Here is a 17211-nt window from a genome sequence, read left to right on the forward strand (position 1 = left end):
ATCAGTAACGTTTCCAGGAAGCCCCTATAGCTTGTGAATGGGGAAGGACGCTTTATCCCTGATCAGTGCTGAGTGCAGGCGGCCCTGGGATCAGCCGGGGATCTCTCCCTGGTCACTGGTGAGTGCAGGCGGCCCTGGGATCAGCCGGGGATCTCTCCCTGGTCACTGGTGAGTGCAGGCGGCCCTGGGATCAGCCGGGGATCTCTCCCTGGTCACTCGTGAGTGCAGGCGGCCCTGGGATCTCTCCCTGGTCACTGGTGAGTGCAGGCAGCCCTGGGATCAGCCGGGGATCTCTCCCTGGTCACTGGTGAGTGCAGGCGGCCCTGGGATCTCTCCCTGGTCACTGGTGAGTGCAGGCAGCCCTGGGATCAGCCGGGGATCTCTTCCTGGTCACTGGTGAGTGCAGCCAGCTCTGGGATCAGCCGGGGATCTCTCCCTGGTCACTGGTGAGTGCAGGCAGCCCTGGGATCAGCCGGGGATCTCTTCCTGGTCACTGGTGAGTGCAGGCGGCCCTGGGATCAGCCGGGGATCTCTCCCTGGTCACTGGTGAGTGCAGGCGGCCCTGGGATCAGCCGGGGATCTCTCCCTGGTCACTGGTGAGTGCAGGCAGCCCTGGGATCAGCCGGGGATCTCTTCCTGGTCACTGGTGAGTGCAGGCAGCCCTGGGATCAGCCGGGGATCTCTTCCTGGTCACTGGTGAGTGCAGGCAGCCCTGGGATCAGCCGGGGATCTCTTCCTGGTCACTGGTGAGTGCAGGCAGCCCTGGGATCAGCCGGGGATCTCTCCCTGGTCACTGGTGAGTGCAGGCAGCCCTGGGATCAGCCGGGGATCTCTCCCTGGTCACTGGTGAGTGCAGGCAGCCCTGGGATCAGCCGGGGATCTCTCCCTGGTCACTGGTGAGTGCAGGCGGCCCTGGGATCAGCCAGGGATCTCTCCCTGATCACTAGTGAGTGCAGGCAGCCCTGGGATCAGCCGGGGATCTCTCCCTGGTCACTGGTGAGTGCAGGCGGCCCTGGGATCAGCCGGGGATCTCTCCCTGATCACTAGTGAGTGCAGGCAGCCCTGGGATCAGCCGGGGATCTCTCCCTGGTCACTGGTGAGTGCAGGCGGCCCTGGGATCAGCCGGGGATCTCTCCCTGGTCACTGGTGAGTGCAGGCGGCCCGGTGATCTCTCCCTGGTCACTGGTGAGTGCAGCCAACCCTGGGATCAGCCGGGGATCTCTTCCTGGTCACTGGTGAGTGCAGGCGGCCCTGGGATCAGCCGGGGATCTCTCCCTGATCAGTGCTGAGTGCAGGCGGCCCTGGGATCACCCGGGGATCTCTCCCTGATCAGTGCTGAGTGCAGGCGGCCCTGGGATCAGCCGGGGATCACACTGTGACATGGAGGATTCTAGAGAGAACAGGGCCATGCCCAGTGTGATGGATCCTTGGTGGCAGAGGAATCATTGTTACCCTGTATATATGTGCCGACCCCCATGAATATAAAAGGTCATGACCCTGGAAGTGATAAAATAACACCAATATACAAGGATAGTATAAATCCAATTAAAATCCTGACTTTACTCCGATACACTCCATTGGTTGAGTATATGTCTTATGTGAAGAGCTCAGAGGAGTCTTCTTGGGGTCAAACGGAACTATCGCCTGGAGGTGGCAAATAAGATGTCTGCTGGAGGTGTAGGGGGGGGATTTCCAGGTCTCTCACCAGTTATATGGATGACACTTGACAACAGGGCTGTGGTTCCACCAGGGGTCAGCTCCAGATCTGCTCAACCAATCCCAGCTGACAAGGATTATGTGACCTGTGCCAGTAGTAAAGTCAATGTCAACCAATCTGGCTTTGGTCATGGCATCCACCAAAACCCATCCATGACGCCCCTTGCTGTAAGATTCCCAGTACAGTATGGTAAGTCTCCAGTTACGGCCACAGGTCATGTATGTTGAGGTTTGGAGGGTTTGGCGTTCTCACTCTGTAACAGTTTTCTCTTTTTAATGTCGCGGTAAGCCTGGACCACGCGCTCTCGTTCATCCTCCAATAGTCTCTTCCTGGCTAAGGACATGGCGGGTGGGGGTGCTGCGCTGCTGGATCGGTCCAAGAGACTTTTCAGGAGGAGCTTCTTCTCGCCCGGCTAGAGATGGTAAATGAAAAGAACGAACAGCGATAAAACATGGACGGAAACACAAGCAAGAGGCCCCCTATCCCCAAATCTGGACCGATCCATAGACACCACCAAGGGAAGGGAAGGAAATGGGTTCTCGGGAGTCATCTAGGGTAAGTGGCTACATGAAGGCTTCTCTCTGGATGTGTGGTTGGGTGGGACACCGATGGTGAGAACTTATCCCAGAACATTGCTGCCTAACATCACTACCTAAGGCTACGTTCACACGTAGCAAAACTAGCAGAGTTTTGCGGCGTTAGCCTCCCTCTCATAATGGAAGTCTATGGGAGGCGCGCGCTGCTGCTCTCCCCGCTCTGAAGAATGAACACTGTGAGAACAGCAGCGCGCGCCTCCCATAGACTCCCATTATGAGGGGGAGGCTAACGGCATTCCGCCGCGAACAATTCTGCTGCAGAATTCCGCTAGTTTTGCTACGTGTGAACGGGGCCTAAGGCCTACGGGAAGAGCAGATCCAAGAATCCAGGTGCCCAACTCCATGTACGTTTCCAAAACTAAAATGTTCTCATGTCCATATACTTTAGCCAAGTAGGGACATTTCAGAAGATAACACTGATGGAAGCCACATACCCATGATTAGTGTTGAGGGGAAAGACTCAGCTCAACATTACCCATGATCCTCTGCACTGATCCTATATTTTCCAGGCAGCTCTATGGCGACATCCAATGTCTGCAGCTGCTGGGAGTAAAATGCTGGGCATTCGGGTTCAGAGAATGTTGCAGAAACGGAACAGTTTACCAAGTCCATTAAACATTACCCATGATCCTCTGCACACCACATGCCATAAAGGCCATGGGGCTCTAAAGTGCTCCAACCTAGTTACTTAATCTCCAACAATCTGAAGAGCAGAACTGGAGATTCAGCAAAGAGATGAAGATGTTTGACTCTGGTGGAGACCAACCACATAGAGACCCACCAGTGTCATCCTATAGAGGGAAAGACTTCCAGACCTTTATAACCACCAACTCAGCCATAGGGAATGGCCGCCACATTGCCTCACCTTAGTCTCAGCTGCGCTCTTCCTTGGCTTTACCGTGAGGGATGGCGGCTCCATTACCACTTCCCCAAACATCACTTTATCTGTTAATGAAACAAAAAACGATAAGATATTGTCCCCCTGCCTGACTGCTAGATACCAGGTGCATTTGGGATGTTATGTGGACGGTTCTACTAGATCAATACAAAGGGGGTAAAGGCTCTGTAACCCAATCCATTGGGCGTCATGTAGCACAAGAGCATTGCCTGGCACATCCTGGGCTGGTAAGCGTTTCTTTTCAACACAATACAAGTCAATGGTCTATACAGTATCAAGGACTGATCCCGACATATCGCTCGATGGAAGCAAAAGACAAGATGGGAACAAACATGGATAATAGAGAGAGTATATGTGCAGGCAGGTGGGTGACAGACAATGGTGGCCACTGTTCTGTATACGTCACCTGTGAGCAGGTCTTTCTCTAGGCGAGTCTCTTTCTTCTCCTCTTTCTTCTTTAAGAATTTATCTAGTCGTCTTCGGTCAAACCTGAAACAGAACACAATGATTGGACGACACTTCATCTAGCGGCAGAAGGTCGTGTCCTGCAGGAAGTGGGCACAGTGCTCTCTGCTGCCACCTCTGTCCATGTCAGGAACTGTCCAGAGCAGGAGAGGTTGTCTATGGGGATTTGCTGCTGCTCTGGACAGTTCCTGACATGGACAGAGGTGGCAGCAGAGAGCACTGTGTCAGACTGGAAAGATTACACCACTTCCTGCAGGACATACAGCAGCTGATAAGACCTGGAAGATGGAGATTTTTAAATAGAAGTAAATGACAAATCTATATAACTTTCTGATACCAAATGGCTGGAAAGAAAAGCCTTTACTCCGGAGTACCCCTTTAATCATTCACTCACTCTTTCTTCTTCTGTGACTTCTCTTTCTTGGCAGAGTCTTTCACTGGCTCCCCCTTCTCATCCACCTCCTTCTCCGGCATGCGATCCGGCTGGTTCTTGCTGAGGAACATGACGTGTTGGGTTTCTCGGTTCATTCGCCCCAGGTAGGAGTACTCAGATTCATGCTGCTTCCGCTTGAAGGTGGGGACCGCGATGTCCGTCTGCAGCTCCTCACTGTCTGGACCTTGTTTCTTTACTGGAGGATAAAACCAGCACTGATAAACGGAAGGTTATGTGCCTGGGGACGTCCTGCTCAGTAGTAACAGGTGTCGTTCAGACTGACTCCCCCCCATCCCCCACCACCACCTCACCCACCTGGCCGCTCTTTCTTCTTCTTCTTCTTTTTCTTGGGATTGTTCATCTCCAGGCGGCTTCTCATGATCTCTCGAAGCTTAAAGGGGATTTCCTGGCTGTCCAGGTCCTTCGGTTTACTATTTGTCTTCTTCTTTTCATGTCTGGATATAAACACACAAGAACATTATAACGGGCTCACCGTATACATGATAACAGAAGCCCGGAGATTATACAATACTCTATATTGTTATCAGACTATGTCAGAAAATGATCCAGGGTTAAAGAGTTTAAGGGGTAGGCCACTCAGACAGAACCTTTGATATGTTGCTGCTCATGGTGAGACTAACAATTCCTTCCATACTTCTTATTATCTATTCAGTCTCCTTCCCCCAGTTCTCAGCTGCTGCTTCACACAAAAATCTGTGTGTGAGCTTTTCTCTCTGTCTCCCCCTCCTCCCCCCTACCTTCTGATGTAAACAAGTCCCTGGCAGGCTGTATCTGCAACATTGTAGCTTCTCTGTAATGCTGGCAGCCGGCAGGGTTATTCTGAGGTCAAGTTGCTGATGAACTCACTGTGATCAATCCTCCCAGCATTACAGAGAAGCTACCTGGGGGAAGGAGACTGAATACATAATAACAAGTATGGAAGGAATTGTTATTCTCACCATGGGCAGCAACATATCAAAAGTTATGTTTGAGTGGAGTACCCCTTTAAGGTCCCCAAAAGTCAGCCAAATGTCTACTCTAACCCTTTCTGTGCTGCAGCATGTAAGTGATACAGAGCTTGATTACTCAAGTGCTGTCACCCCCTGCCCCAATAGTCCCCTATGCCTTTGGAGCTCTAATAGTTAAATACAGCGCCCCTCACCCTGCCAGGCAATCTTGTGGCCGCTACCCTCCCCTTTTCCCTGGTTCACTTGTGCTTGAGGGAAAAGAAAAAGAAGGGGGACAGCCCAGGAGCCAGGTGAATATGGTAGTGACTAAATCCCATACTGTACGGGACCTCGCTGGGGGCGGGCACACAGCTCTCCATACAAGCCCCGCCCTGGACGGATTTCATTGGCTGCTCCACTCCGGGCTTCTTAGCAGTCAAAATCAGACCCTGACGGACCCCCCCGACCCTAATCCGAATGTTTACTGTTAGGGGGTCGGATAAGGGTTACGTCCCACTGATTTGTCCCCAATCTTAACCTTCCTGATTAGTACCAACCCCGAGGGTTAGTGTGTGGGAAGGGGATAGTTAAATAGTTTGGTAGTAACCCTATGACAACCCCCAAACCTCACACTAAACATTCAGATTAGGGTCGGGGGTCCGGCAGGGTCTGATTTTGGCTGCTAGGAAGCCCGGAGTGGAGCAGCCAATGAAATCCGCCTGAAGAGCTATGCGTGCCCCCAGTGAGGTGCCTGTACGAGATGTGGGGTGTAGTCACTAGCAGGTGAGTATATGTATTTATTCATTTTTACAAAGAGTAATAGGGTGTCTACACAGGAGAATCGCCTATAGAGGGGGGATTACCAACCGGGGAGGGGGCTTACCTACAGAGGGGGGGAGGGGGGGTAACTACAGGGGGGTATAGGGGGGGGGGGGGGTTTACCATCAGGAGGGATTGCCTAAGGGGGGTAACTACAGGGGGGTATAGGGGGGGGGGTACCATCAGGAGGGATTGCCTAAGGGGGGTAACTACAGGGGGGTATGGGGGGGGGGGTACCATCAGGAGGGATTGCCTAAGGGGGGTAACTACAGGGGGGTATAGGGGGGGGGGGGTTACCATCAGGAGGGATTGCCTAAGGGGGGTAACTACAGGGGGGTATGGGGGGGGGGTACCATCAGGAGGGATTGCCTAAGGGGGGTAACTACATGGGGGTAACTACAGGGGGGTATAGGGGGGGTTTACCATCAGGAGGGATTGCCTAAGGGGGGTATAGGGGGGGGGTACCATCAGGAGGGATTGCCTAAGGGGGGTATAGGGGGGGGGGGTACCATCAGGAGGGATTGCCTACATGGGAAATACAAATAACTGGGGGGGTCTGTTTACATGGAGGAATTCCTATCAAAGTCCAGACAGCTTCTGGCTGTGCAGGCATGCTGGGAATCGTAGTTCTGCAGCTGGTGGGCCCTGTCCTGAAGCATCTGAAGCCCACTGCACCTCCACAAACCCGGTACAAACCTCTGGAGCTTCCCGGGGGCTGCACCAGGACCGGAGGAGGCCTTGTTCCCCCGCCGCCTGCCTGCACCCTGGCCCGGGGTCCCCGCTGCGGGTTTCATCGCTCCCCGCTTCCCCATCGCGCTGTCAGAGCAGTAAACACACGTGCAGCGCACACAACCTACAACTTCCGGCCACTACATTCTACGTCATCACGAAACCGCCGCACTCTGCCCTCTATAGTCAGACCGGGCTAATGACGTCACCTAGCCGCCATATTTGTCACTGGAAGGATTTGCCATCAGTGCCTCTTTGCGTCATTTCCGTTGTTTAATGTCAGCGGACCGGAGCGGAGACTCAAACGGAAGGTGGGATGGGGGCCCTACGCGGTGCCGGGAGGTGTAGCACCATGGTAACCCCCCGGGGACACGTGATCTCTCACTTTCTGTTGCACCTTCATTGTCTCCATGTGTCATTTTAGGGACGTCATCATAGGTGTCCGGAGAGACCTTCACAAATGGGAGGGAGTGGCCTGTGCAGGAGGCGTGGTCAGATACATATACACCCCCTATAGTAAAATCAGACCCCAGACCAGACCCCTATAGTAATATCAGACCCCAGACCCGACCCCTATAGTAATATCAGACCCCAGACCAGACCCCCTATAGTAATATCAGACCCCAGACCAGACCCCTATAGTAATATCAGACCCCTATAGTAATATCAGACCCCAGACCCGACCCCTATAGTAATATCAGACCCCAGACCCGACCCCTATAGTAATATCAGACCCCAGACCAGACCCCTATAGTAATATCAGACCCCAGACCAGACCCCTATAGTAATATCAGACCCCAGACCCAACCCCTATAGTAATATCAGACCCCAGATCAGACCCCTATAGTAATATCAGACCCCAATAGTAATACCAGACCCCAATAGTAATACCAGACCCCAATAGTAATATCAGGCCCCAATAGTAATATCAGGCCCCAATAGTAATATCAGACCCCAAACCCCAATAGTAATATCAGACCCCAGATCAGACTCCTATAGCAATATCAGACCCCAGACCAGACCCCTATAGTAATATCAGACCCCAATAGTAATATCAGACCCCAGATCAGACCCCTATAGCAATATCAGACCCCAGATCAGACCCCTATAGTAATATCAGACCCCAGACCCGACCCCTATAGTAATATCAGACCCCAGATCAGACCCCTATAGCAATATCAGACCCCAGATCAGACCCCTATAGTAATATCAGACCCCAGACCCGACCCCTATAGTAATATCAGACCCCAGCCCCGACCCCTATAGTATTACACCCCAGACCTGACCCCTATAGTAATATCAGACCCCACCCCTATAGTAATATCAGACCCCAGACCAGAACCAAATAGTAATATCAGACCGCAGACCCGACCCAAATAGTAATATCAGACCCCAGACCCGACCCCTATAGTAATATCAGACCCCAGACCCCTATAGTTATATCAGACCCCAGACCCGACCCCTATAGTAATATCAGACCCCAGAACCCAATAGTTATATCAGACCCCAGACCCGACCCCTATAGTAATATCAGACCCCAGACCCGACCCCTATAGTAATATCAGACCCGACCCCTATAGTAATATCAGACCCCAGATCAGACCCCTATAGTAATATCAGACCCCAGACCAGACCCCTATAGTAATATCAGACCCCAGACCAGACCCCTATAGTAATATCAGACCCGACACCTATAGTAATATAAGACCCCAGACCAGACCCCAACAGTAATATCAGACCCCAGACCTGACCTCTATAGTAATATCAGACTCTAGACCTGACCCCATAGTATTACACCCAAGACCAGACCACAATAGTTATATCAGTCCCCAGACCAGACTCTACACCACACTTTGATGTCTTTATCCAAGGAGGATGGAGGAGAGATGAGTACACAGGTTTCTGTATCTCCTCACCATTGTGTCTTGCAGCTATTGAGTTGCCTCCTGAGAAGACTTCCCTCTTCCGACTCCGCAGCCTCCATCTTGCTCACTAGAGAAGGACTTTATTCAAGAAGATCCCTGAGAACCTATAATGGAGGTGAAGGGGCAGAGGACTGTAAATCTCCACCAGCCTCAGGGGACACCAACCCCATGAAGACCCCGGATCGTCTCCTTGGAGATCCCCCCCACCCCACTGAGTCGTCCCTACCACCTCCTCCCGCCCACTGCTGTATGAGCGGCTGCCATAACTGTGTGTGGATCGCTTATGCTGAAGAACTTCTGGAACTGTACAAAGATGGAGGAGAGCGAGCGCTGGAGGTCATGGAGAAACAGATAGAGGACGAGAACATTAAGATGTTTATAAGGATGGAGATGAGATTCCGCATTAAGAACAAAAGGCATCCATAGGGATCGGGCCGGGGAGGGTATAAAGCTTCCTCCTGGTCACCTTGGAGCCCTACGTCGCCTTTGCACAACATCCTTGTGACAACTGCATGCAGTCACATGACCATAAACACGCCCCCTTAGGAGATCCAATTTTTCTATGGTAAACTCTACTCGTCTCACGGTGGAGGAAGCCATTTTCAGAATTTAAAGGGATGAAAACAAAACAGAACTGGAGATGTGTGAGCTAAAGTAGTCACTGAGTGTAATTGTCCAGGATTGGAAAGACGTGGCAAAAATAGTGACACACCTAGAGGTTGTGTGTAGTATTGCAGCTCAGTCCCATTTACTTTAATGGAGTGGACCTACAATACCAGACATTGACAGGTGTGGCGCTGTCCATGGATTATGGACAGTTATGTTTTTTTTTTTTTTAAATCTTGGACGACACTTTTAATGGCTATGGACACCGTTGTACTGATATTTTTAGTTGGTGATTTGTTTCCTGAATGCAAAATGAAGCAAGTTTCTAAGTCACCTTCGTTAGAAATTCCCTTTAATTTAGCTAATACTCAGAGAATGATAAAATGAAACAGTCAGGCGGACTTCCTCCTCCCTCGGTGCTCAAGATAGCAGCAAGAAAGGGGAGGTAGTTACACTTCAAGAAAAAGTGTGCACAGGATGGAGAGAATCCTTGGAGGACAGCTCACACAGGCTGTAGATAGAGAGGAGAGCAGATACATGGCAGACTACATTGTTTCTATACTTGTACTGTGTATATATAAAAAGAGAGAAAACTGAGCTCACAGAACAGAAGTTGTACAAGCAAAACTAAGCAAACCTTTTACTATAACCCTATGGAAAATGGGTTTTGCACCATGATAAGAACAAAGCAAGAATGAAAGAATCTGTGTTTTATAGGTGTCCATAGCCTTTAAATCTTTCTTTATCAAAATTTGCATTTAATAGATTTCCTATTTGTTCAGTGTTTTATGTAAATTATATTTATTAAAAGTAAATGAGCATTTTATGGATTTCTTTCTACAGTAACATAACAAGTCCCCCCGCTGGCTGCCAGCTGGGCTGTGTCAGGGTGATGTCATGCAGCTACATGGAGGGGCAAGTCACCCCTAGCAGTAATGGCTTTGGGGGCTTATAGTGATGGCAAAGCTGCTGCTAGTGGGTTTGGCCATCAGTGTAAGGTGTATGGGGGCCTCCCGAGTCTCCATTGTTAGATTCGGTGTGACGGAATTTTACTGCCTGACCCCCTTGTTCTCAGAGACATAAACCTGTGCCTGTGACCTACCCCAAACCTATTTAGAAGAATGTTCTAACCTGCTTGCATATGGGAAAGACAGGATAGATAACTGTTGGTTATTGAAGGGGTATATAGGCACCTTCAAGCCATTGTATACGCAGTAACCCTTATATTACGTTTTCATATGTCGCCACACAGATTCCGATGCTTCGGTCCTTTTTTTAATTCGATTCCTGAGATCTGCACCAGATTCTGATTATGCAAATAAAGTCTTTTGGCGCTATTGTTGCGGGTCCAATGCCCCCAGTGCACCAAAATATCCTCCCCTTCAGCACTCACCCAGTCCGGCCTTCTGTGTCATGTCCTACAGTAGGACTCATACCCCGCCCTGACAACCGAGCTCATAGGGCGAGATCACACCCTGAGCCAGGCTGGACTTGAAATAGAAGAAGGGACTGTGTGAATACAGAAGCCGGCGGAGGAGACATCTGTGCACTGAGGGTGCTGGGCCGCCTCCAGTGCACCAAAAGACCTTATTTGTATATATAGAAGGTGGAGATTTTGGGAACCAAGCGGCAGATTAAAAAAGGACGGCACCATCGTAATCTGTGCAGCATCGGCGGGTAGAGGTTGTATGAAAAGCCTAATATAGGGGTTGAAGTGGTACATTCCCTTTAAGACTAATTAGTATGGGCACCTTTAAGGCTCCAATTAGTTGAAAGTCAGCTGCACGTACGGTTTTTGGTTTGACTGACTGATTGTGTAATGTGTAGTGAGGTCTCTAGTGAGGGCAAAAAAGATTGTCATGCTGGGTTTCAACTACCCTGCTCTTGGGATAAGCCGCCACCTAAGGCGTCTCTGCTTGAAGAACGCTTGCATGTTCAGCTGAACCAAACTTTTAGGTGCATGGTGGGATCAGGTGAGCGCAGCTTTAGCCAATGGCTTTTGAAGGTGTATGTGTACTTTTAGAGTGAAGCATCTAGTTAAAGGGTGATTGTGCTGATATGGTTCCCAGCAGCAGAGTATAGATCTTCTGTACAGCTTATGGAGCATACTGGCCGCGGCTGCAGCAGTAGCTGTACAAAGGGGAAAAAGAACATGAGGCCGGGAGATGGGCAGCAACTAGTCATGTGGGCAAGGAGTCACCTGTGACTAGTCATCGCTATCTGCCTGTCAATCATCCCCATCTTTTTCCCTGATGTAAAGCTACTGCTGCAGCGTTATGCTCTGCGGGCTGCAACGTAGACCTATACACTGCTGCTGGGAACCATATCAGCATAATTGTTTTGATTGGTTTCCTTTAAAGAAGCAGCGCAGCTTTTTTTTTTTTTTGCCCCCACTGTAGGCTGGCACATATAGTTACCGATGATGATCGGTGTCCCATGGCGCGGCTGTGTTCCAGGCCTGCGGCATGGCTCGGATCGTGCCGGCGCTGTTGTGGCCTCTTTAGCTTTAGCTCTGCAGCTCAGAAAGCCAGAAGTCAGGTTCTCCAATGCATCTGTACAAGAGCGCTCTCCTAGAGATGCATTGGAGACCCTGATATCCTTCCTCCAATAGACCTGTAGAAATAAGAAGGGTCAGAAGAGCCGTGACGTCACCACCATCGAGTTCTGAGCAGCGCCATGGGACACCCATCATCATTGGTAACTGTATGTGACAACCTGCAGTAGGGGGAATGATAGAAGAAGAAAAAAAAAAACCTGGACTGCTACTTTAAGTGAAGTGGAGTTTCAACAAGGAGATCTGCACTGGTGGGAAGATGTGATTGTCCAACAGTGACATATTGCGTCAATGGTGCTGGCAGCCACTCATCTCTTCTTACTTCTATAGGTTATGTACAGTCATAATAATAAAAGGAAGTGATGGATGTGATGGCAGGGAAGGGTCACAGCTCTTTACATCATTACACTATCCATGTCCTCATGTGGGCTATCAGATTACCATGTGCGATAGAGAAAGGTAATCCTATTACTCCTAAACCTAATAAATCCAGAGCCTCGGAGGTGGGGCGGATCAGTGTACTCTCCGAGGAGAACACATGAGGAGCCTGACCACCGAGCGCCAGATACTGCTGCGTCTGGATATGTGAAAGCTGTTTACATAAGGTAAGACGAAGGGAAGAAGCCAGATGTAGCAGTACGGTAATGACTTTTGGGCCTATTGTGCCATATCCATCTGTTATTTGCCCTACTCTATTGACATGTTTAGGCTCTACTTGGCTGGTCTGATCCATGTAAGCATATTTAGGGTCTTGGTAACAGTTTTACGTCACCTTCTGGTTGGCATCCTTCAACAATTTATGGGATAATGAATTGTGTTGAGAGACTTACTGAACTGTTCAGGTTCGACAACGTTCTCTGAATCAGAACGCTTGGCTTTTGACTTCCAGCATATGGACAAGTTGGATGGCGCCCTAGAAAACATGGACAATACAGCCACAGATAGAGAAATGCTGTCCTCAGGGGTGACTTCAAGGAAATGTTAAGGGTGAATATAAGTCATATAGTGATCAATACAAAGAAATGTGTTTAGAGAACTGTCCACATTTATAGTTAGCATAACCTTAATAAAGAAATAAGACATGGAGAAAACTTTGCCGTAAGGACGATCAAACCTTTGGGCTCTCCCCATAATCTGAGCCCAGATTGAACTAGCTGCATTCACGTTTTCCATGTCTGCAGCTGCTGGGAGTCAACCGCCAGTGGAGAACGTTGCCGAACCTGATCTGTGCTCAACACTAGCGAGGACATATCTTCTAAAACTGGTGGGAGATGCCTTGAATGAGGGAGTTGCCATCTTGACTACTGTAGTTTGTAGTTGCGGTGTTACCTATCACCTCATACAAGGTATTGGTCATGTTGTTCAGTTTCTGCAGAATGGCTCGGCACAAAGAATTTGCCAGGTTGTCAATTGCACAGTACGTAAGAGTTGCTGTTACGGTTTATGGTCTGGTACTAGGGCGTTGCTGTGTGGTTTGTGGCTTGTTATAGGAGAGTCTCCATATTTTCTATTGGCATGCATCAAGAGGGTTGCTATGCTGTCCGTTGAGCTGGTTCAAGTTAGTTGTTGTGTTGTCTATAAACCTGTTAAAAGGAAGATGCCATGCTGTCTGCTGGCCTTGTACACGAGAGCTGCCATGTTGTCTTTGGTCTGGTACAAGGGAGGAGCTGTGTTGACTATGGTCTACTACAGGGATGGGGAACCTTTAGCCCTCCAGCTGTTGCCTTTGGCTGCCCAGGCATGATGGGAGATGTAGTTTTGCAACAGCTGGGGGGGGGGGGCAAAGGTTCCCCATCCTTTGTCTACGATGAGGCAGTTGCCATATTCATTATAACAAAGGTACAAGGAAGTTAAAGGCGTTCTTCAGCATTAGAAAGACATGGCTACTTTCTTCCAGAGACAACACAACTCTTGTCTTCAGTTTGGGTGCAGGATTGCAACTCAGTTCCATTGCAGTTAATGGAGCTTAATTGCAAACCACACCTGAACTGGAGGCAAGAGTGGTGCGGTTTCTAGAAGAAAGTGGCTATGTTTTTCTAACGCTGAAAAACCCCTTTAATGTGGTTTATGACTCATTACAGGTGAGTATCCATATTTTCCATTGGCCTGCATTGAGAGTCACCGTGTCGTCTTTTGAGCTTGTTAAGTTTAGTTTCTATGTTGTCCATCATCCAGTTCTACAATCCCATACAATAGTGGCCATCATTGGACTGATAAAAGGCAGATGCCAGATTTTTTACTTAACAAATAAATACAAAGCAGTGTCTGTCTTGTAGACATGAGTTTCTAGGATACACACGGCCTCGGTGGGCACATGTGTCTGGTATTATGGGTCTCCAGAAGAACTTTCTTGAAGTGACGACATTGTAGGCCGATACACGAGGCTACAGGTGCACACTGCCGGGATAGGCAGATCTGTTAGTGTTATGGATTTGTGTCACCCATAAGCCGCTTGCCGGGAAGCTATTTTGCCGCCTCAGCAGAATGTCCCTCTAATCCTGGACATCACCTGGAGCCTATGGAATAGCTCAGGTTTTTCTAGAAATGAATTACGTCTACAGATGATCAACCATGACTAAACTTTGAATATTACGTATTCCTTTATCTAAGCCAGGGCTAAGTCATAATCACCACACGCCGGTATCGCCCAGAATGGCCATCGGCCAATGTCAAGGCTCACTGACTCTTGATACTACTTCGGCCTGGAACATCATCATTCTATCGAAGCCAGAAGATTTCCATTGATATTGCGAACCATCAAAGAAACAGTATGAAGTTGTGTCACCGCTGATCACTCACAATACTTTAGGATATTAACATGTTAGGTATCAGAATTGTTCAATGTATTTTGAAAACGATCCTTTAGAATATCATCCACATGGGACACCTTGGACTATGGGGGACCTATCTTACCGCTACATAAAGCATACGGACGTCCATTCCTACTGCATTATAAGGACTAGGCTTGTTACAGACCCTAGTGGCACCTGATCTAAGTGGGGTTCCTTTTGCGTAATCTCATTGGACAGTTATGGATGGACCTTGTTCCATCAGAGATTTGGCCAACAGAGTGTTCTGGAAGGCCACTGTGGACAAACCTGACTTTGTCAGTCATTAGATGTCCACCATGTTGTGGCAATCATTGTTGACCCAAGAAATTCAGGTAGGATGGTGTCAAACATCTTGACCTCCACTGATCCTGTGCCCCTCGTAATACTTTTACCCTCTTTTGAGGCCAAGGTGTCCTTGGAACACAAGTTATGGCCCTTCTCAAGATTTTAGAAATTATATTTCCATGGATTCTCATCCTCAGGTAGCATGACTGCTAACTCTTCTTCTGTTGGTTCTTCAATTATTGGGTGTTGGATCTAGAGCATGGGTCTCCAAACTCCGGCACTTCAGCTGTTGCAATACTACATTTCCCATCATGCCTGGACAGCCAAAGCTTTAGCTGTCCGGGCATAATGTGAATTGTGTTTTAGCAACAGCTGGAGGGCTGCAGTTTGGAGACCCATGCTCTAGATATAGATAACCCTTTACAGAGGAGCATGCTTGAGTCCAATTGTTTACCATTTAAATATCAGTGGCTTAAGAAGTTGGATGCAGCTCTAAGGAGTCCAGGAAGACATGGAGACACACTTAGGCTATAGGCTGTATCCATGGTTTCCTGGACTCCCTAGGGCTGCATCCAACTTCTTTAGCCACCAATATTGAAATGCAGAAAGATTGGACTGGCATCGAGTTGCACTCATCTCCTAACCAAGAACACCAGTTGTAGAACAGCTTAAAGGCCCTTGATCGTCTTGGGGGTCACTCACAAACTCCATAATCCATGGACCCTACAGAGTGTGAACCTGCGTAGTGGACTCGAAGACATCCCGCCATCATGCCACTGGGCAGCCTCATGCTCCGTAGGGTCTGTGGATTACAGAGGGTGTGAATTGCCCCTTAGGATTGTCCACATAGTTTTAACCACACAAGGCATCCCGAATATTTGTAGGCGAAGAATAATTTGTTACTGTGCTTCTATAGTTGGGGTTATGTATATGGGTTGGTTCAATACTGTTTATGAGGGTTACAGGCCAAGAAGGTCATCAATGCTGGTTCCCAGGAGGAATTTCTACAAAACCAGATTCTCTTAATAACATCATCAACATCAATCAGAGCGTCCCCATTGGCAGCATTGATAACTTATAAGGAATCAAATTAGACAGCTGAGACTGCACAAGTGTGATCTGGTCTAGGATTAGGAACACGTGGCTTCTTTAAAAAAAACGAAGACAAAAAAAAAAACAGTGCCCCACCTGTCCACAGGTTGTGTGGAGTATTGCAGCACTGCCCTATTTACTTTACAACTGATCTGCATGGTGCAATATGGTTCTGTTTTTGGAAAAAAGCTGTCATTTTAAAGCTTATACAATAACTTTAATTTCCCCATTAAGGTTAATGGGGTACTCTGGCAAAAGTCTTTTTTTTTTAAGTTTAGAAAGTTATTCAGATTTGTAAGTTACTTCTTTAAAAAAAAATTCCAGTCTTCCAGTATTTATCAGCTGCTGTATGTCCTGCAGAAGGGTGTGTATTCTTTCCAGTCTGACACAGTGCTCTCTGCTGCCACCTCTGTCCATGTCAGGAACTGTCCAGAGCAGGAGAGGTTTTCTATGGGGATTTCCTGCTGCTCTGGACAGTTCCTGACATGGACAGAGGTGGCAGCAGAGAGCACTGTGTTAGACTGGAGAGAATACACCACTTCCTGCAGGACATAGAGCAGCTGATAAGTACTGGAAGACTGGAGATTTTTAAATAGTAGTAAATTACAAATCTGTATAACTTTCTGAAACCAGGTGATTTGAAAGAAATAGATTTTGGCCAGAGTACCCCTGTAATGGAATCGTACACGATATGGGACAAAGGACAAGGATATGGCTGCAATAGCTGACACAGACCAAGAAGAGGCCCAGTTTCTAGAAAAGAACATGGACTTCATTCTAAAGCTGCTAATTTTGACAAGATTTGCTGAGACTCCAATGCAAAGTCTATCATGGCGACTATATTGACTACCATGTATAATACTGGTGGTATTTCATTTGACAGAAGGGCCTTCTGTTATTAACTATAGCTTATAGACTTCCTTTATTGAATCCAACCAACTAGTGTTGAGTGGATTTGTTGAACTGTTCAGGTTGGGTAATGTTCTCGAAACCTGAACACTCGGCCTTAGGCTGTATCCATGTTTTCCAGAACTCCCTAGGACGGCATCCAACTTCTCCAGCCAGCGGGAGTCAAATGCAGAGCGTTCAGGTTCAGGGGGAGTTGCTGAAAGTTCAACATGACTCCCAGTGACATCTTTGTGACTTCTCCAGTGTTGCCCCTGATCGCTGACTATCCTCCAGCATCTGCTCTTCACATTGTAGTTCTTGGTTTTGGCACCTTTACAGTGTCCAAAGTTATTGTCCTCCTTATACCGTCCTGTCCACCGCTCTCTGATGTCGCCCTCATTCTTTGTCGATAGTAAGCTGTGGCGG

The 17211-nt window shown here is 48.6% G+C and overlaps 1 protein-coding gene across 2 annotated transcripts; it reads right to left on the minus strand.

Annotated features, from left to right (window-relative positions):
- Positions 1 to 1531: 1531 nt before the first annotated feature.
- CCDC137 (coiled-coil domain containing 137) lies at positions 1532 to 6919 on the minus strand. 2 transcript variants are annotated; one of them, XM_069953059.1, is made up of 6 exons: positions 6814 to 6919; positions 4425 to 4564; positions 4071 to 4305; positions 3618 to 3700; positions 3179 to 3258; positions 1532 to 2129 (listed from the first exon to the last, which is right to left on the minus strand). In XM_069953059.1, the coding sequence occupies exons 1-6, from the start codon at positions 6822 to 6824 to the stop codon at positions 1932 to 1934; spliced, it is 747 nt and encodes a 248-aa protein (XP_069809160.1). In that variant the 5' UTR covers positions 6825 to 6919; the 3' UTR covers positions 1532 to 1931. The 2 variants fall into 2 exon arrangements, with proteins under 2 accessions (XP_069809160.1, XP_069809158.1); XM_069953057.1 differs by lacking the exon at positions 6814 to 6919 and adding an exon at positions 6572 to 6761.
- Between the last annotated feature and the right edge of the window lie 10292 nt (positions 6920 to 17211).

Source organism: Dendropsophus ebraccatus, chromosome 14, assembly GCF_027789765.1.
Source record: "Dendropsophus ebraccatus isolate aDenEbr1 chromosome 14, aDenEbr1.pat, whole genome shotgun sequence".
Taxonomy (NCBI): Eukaryota; Metazoa; Chordata; class Amphibia; order Anura; family Hylidae; genus Dendropsophus; species Dendropsophus ebraccatus.

Excerpts from the sequence above, each read along its gene's own strand:
- CCDC137 (XM_069953057.1), bottom strand. The coding sequence starts at position 6,687 with ATGGGGAAGCGGGGAGCGATGAAACCCGCAGCGGGGACCCCGGGCCAG. Across the intron at positions 3,701-4,070 it reads AAGTCACAGAAGAAGAAAGA|GTTTGACCGAAGACGACTAG; the intron begins GTGAGTGAATGA and ends GTTCTGTTTCAG. Across the intron at positions 3,259-3,617 it reads AGAGAAAGACCTGCTCACAG|ATAAAGTGATGTTTGGGGAA; the intron begins GTGACGTATACA and ends TTTCATTAACAG.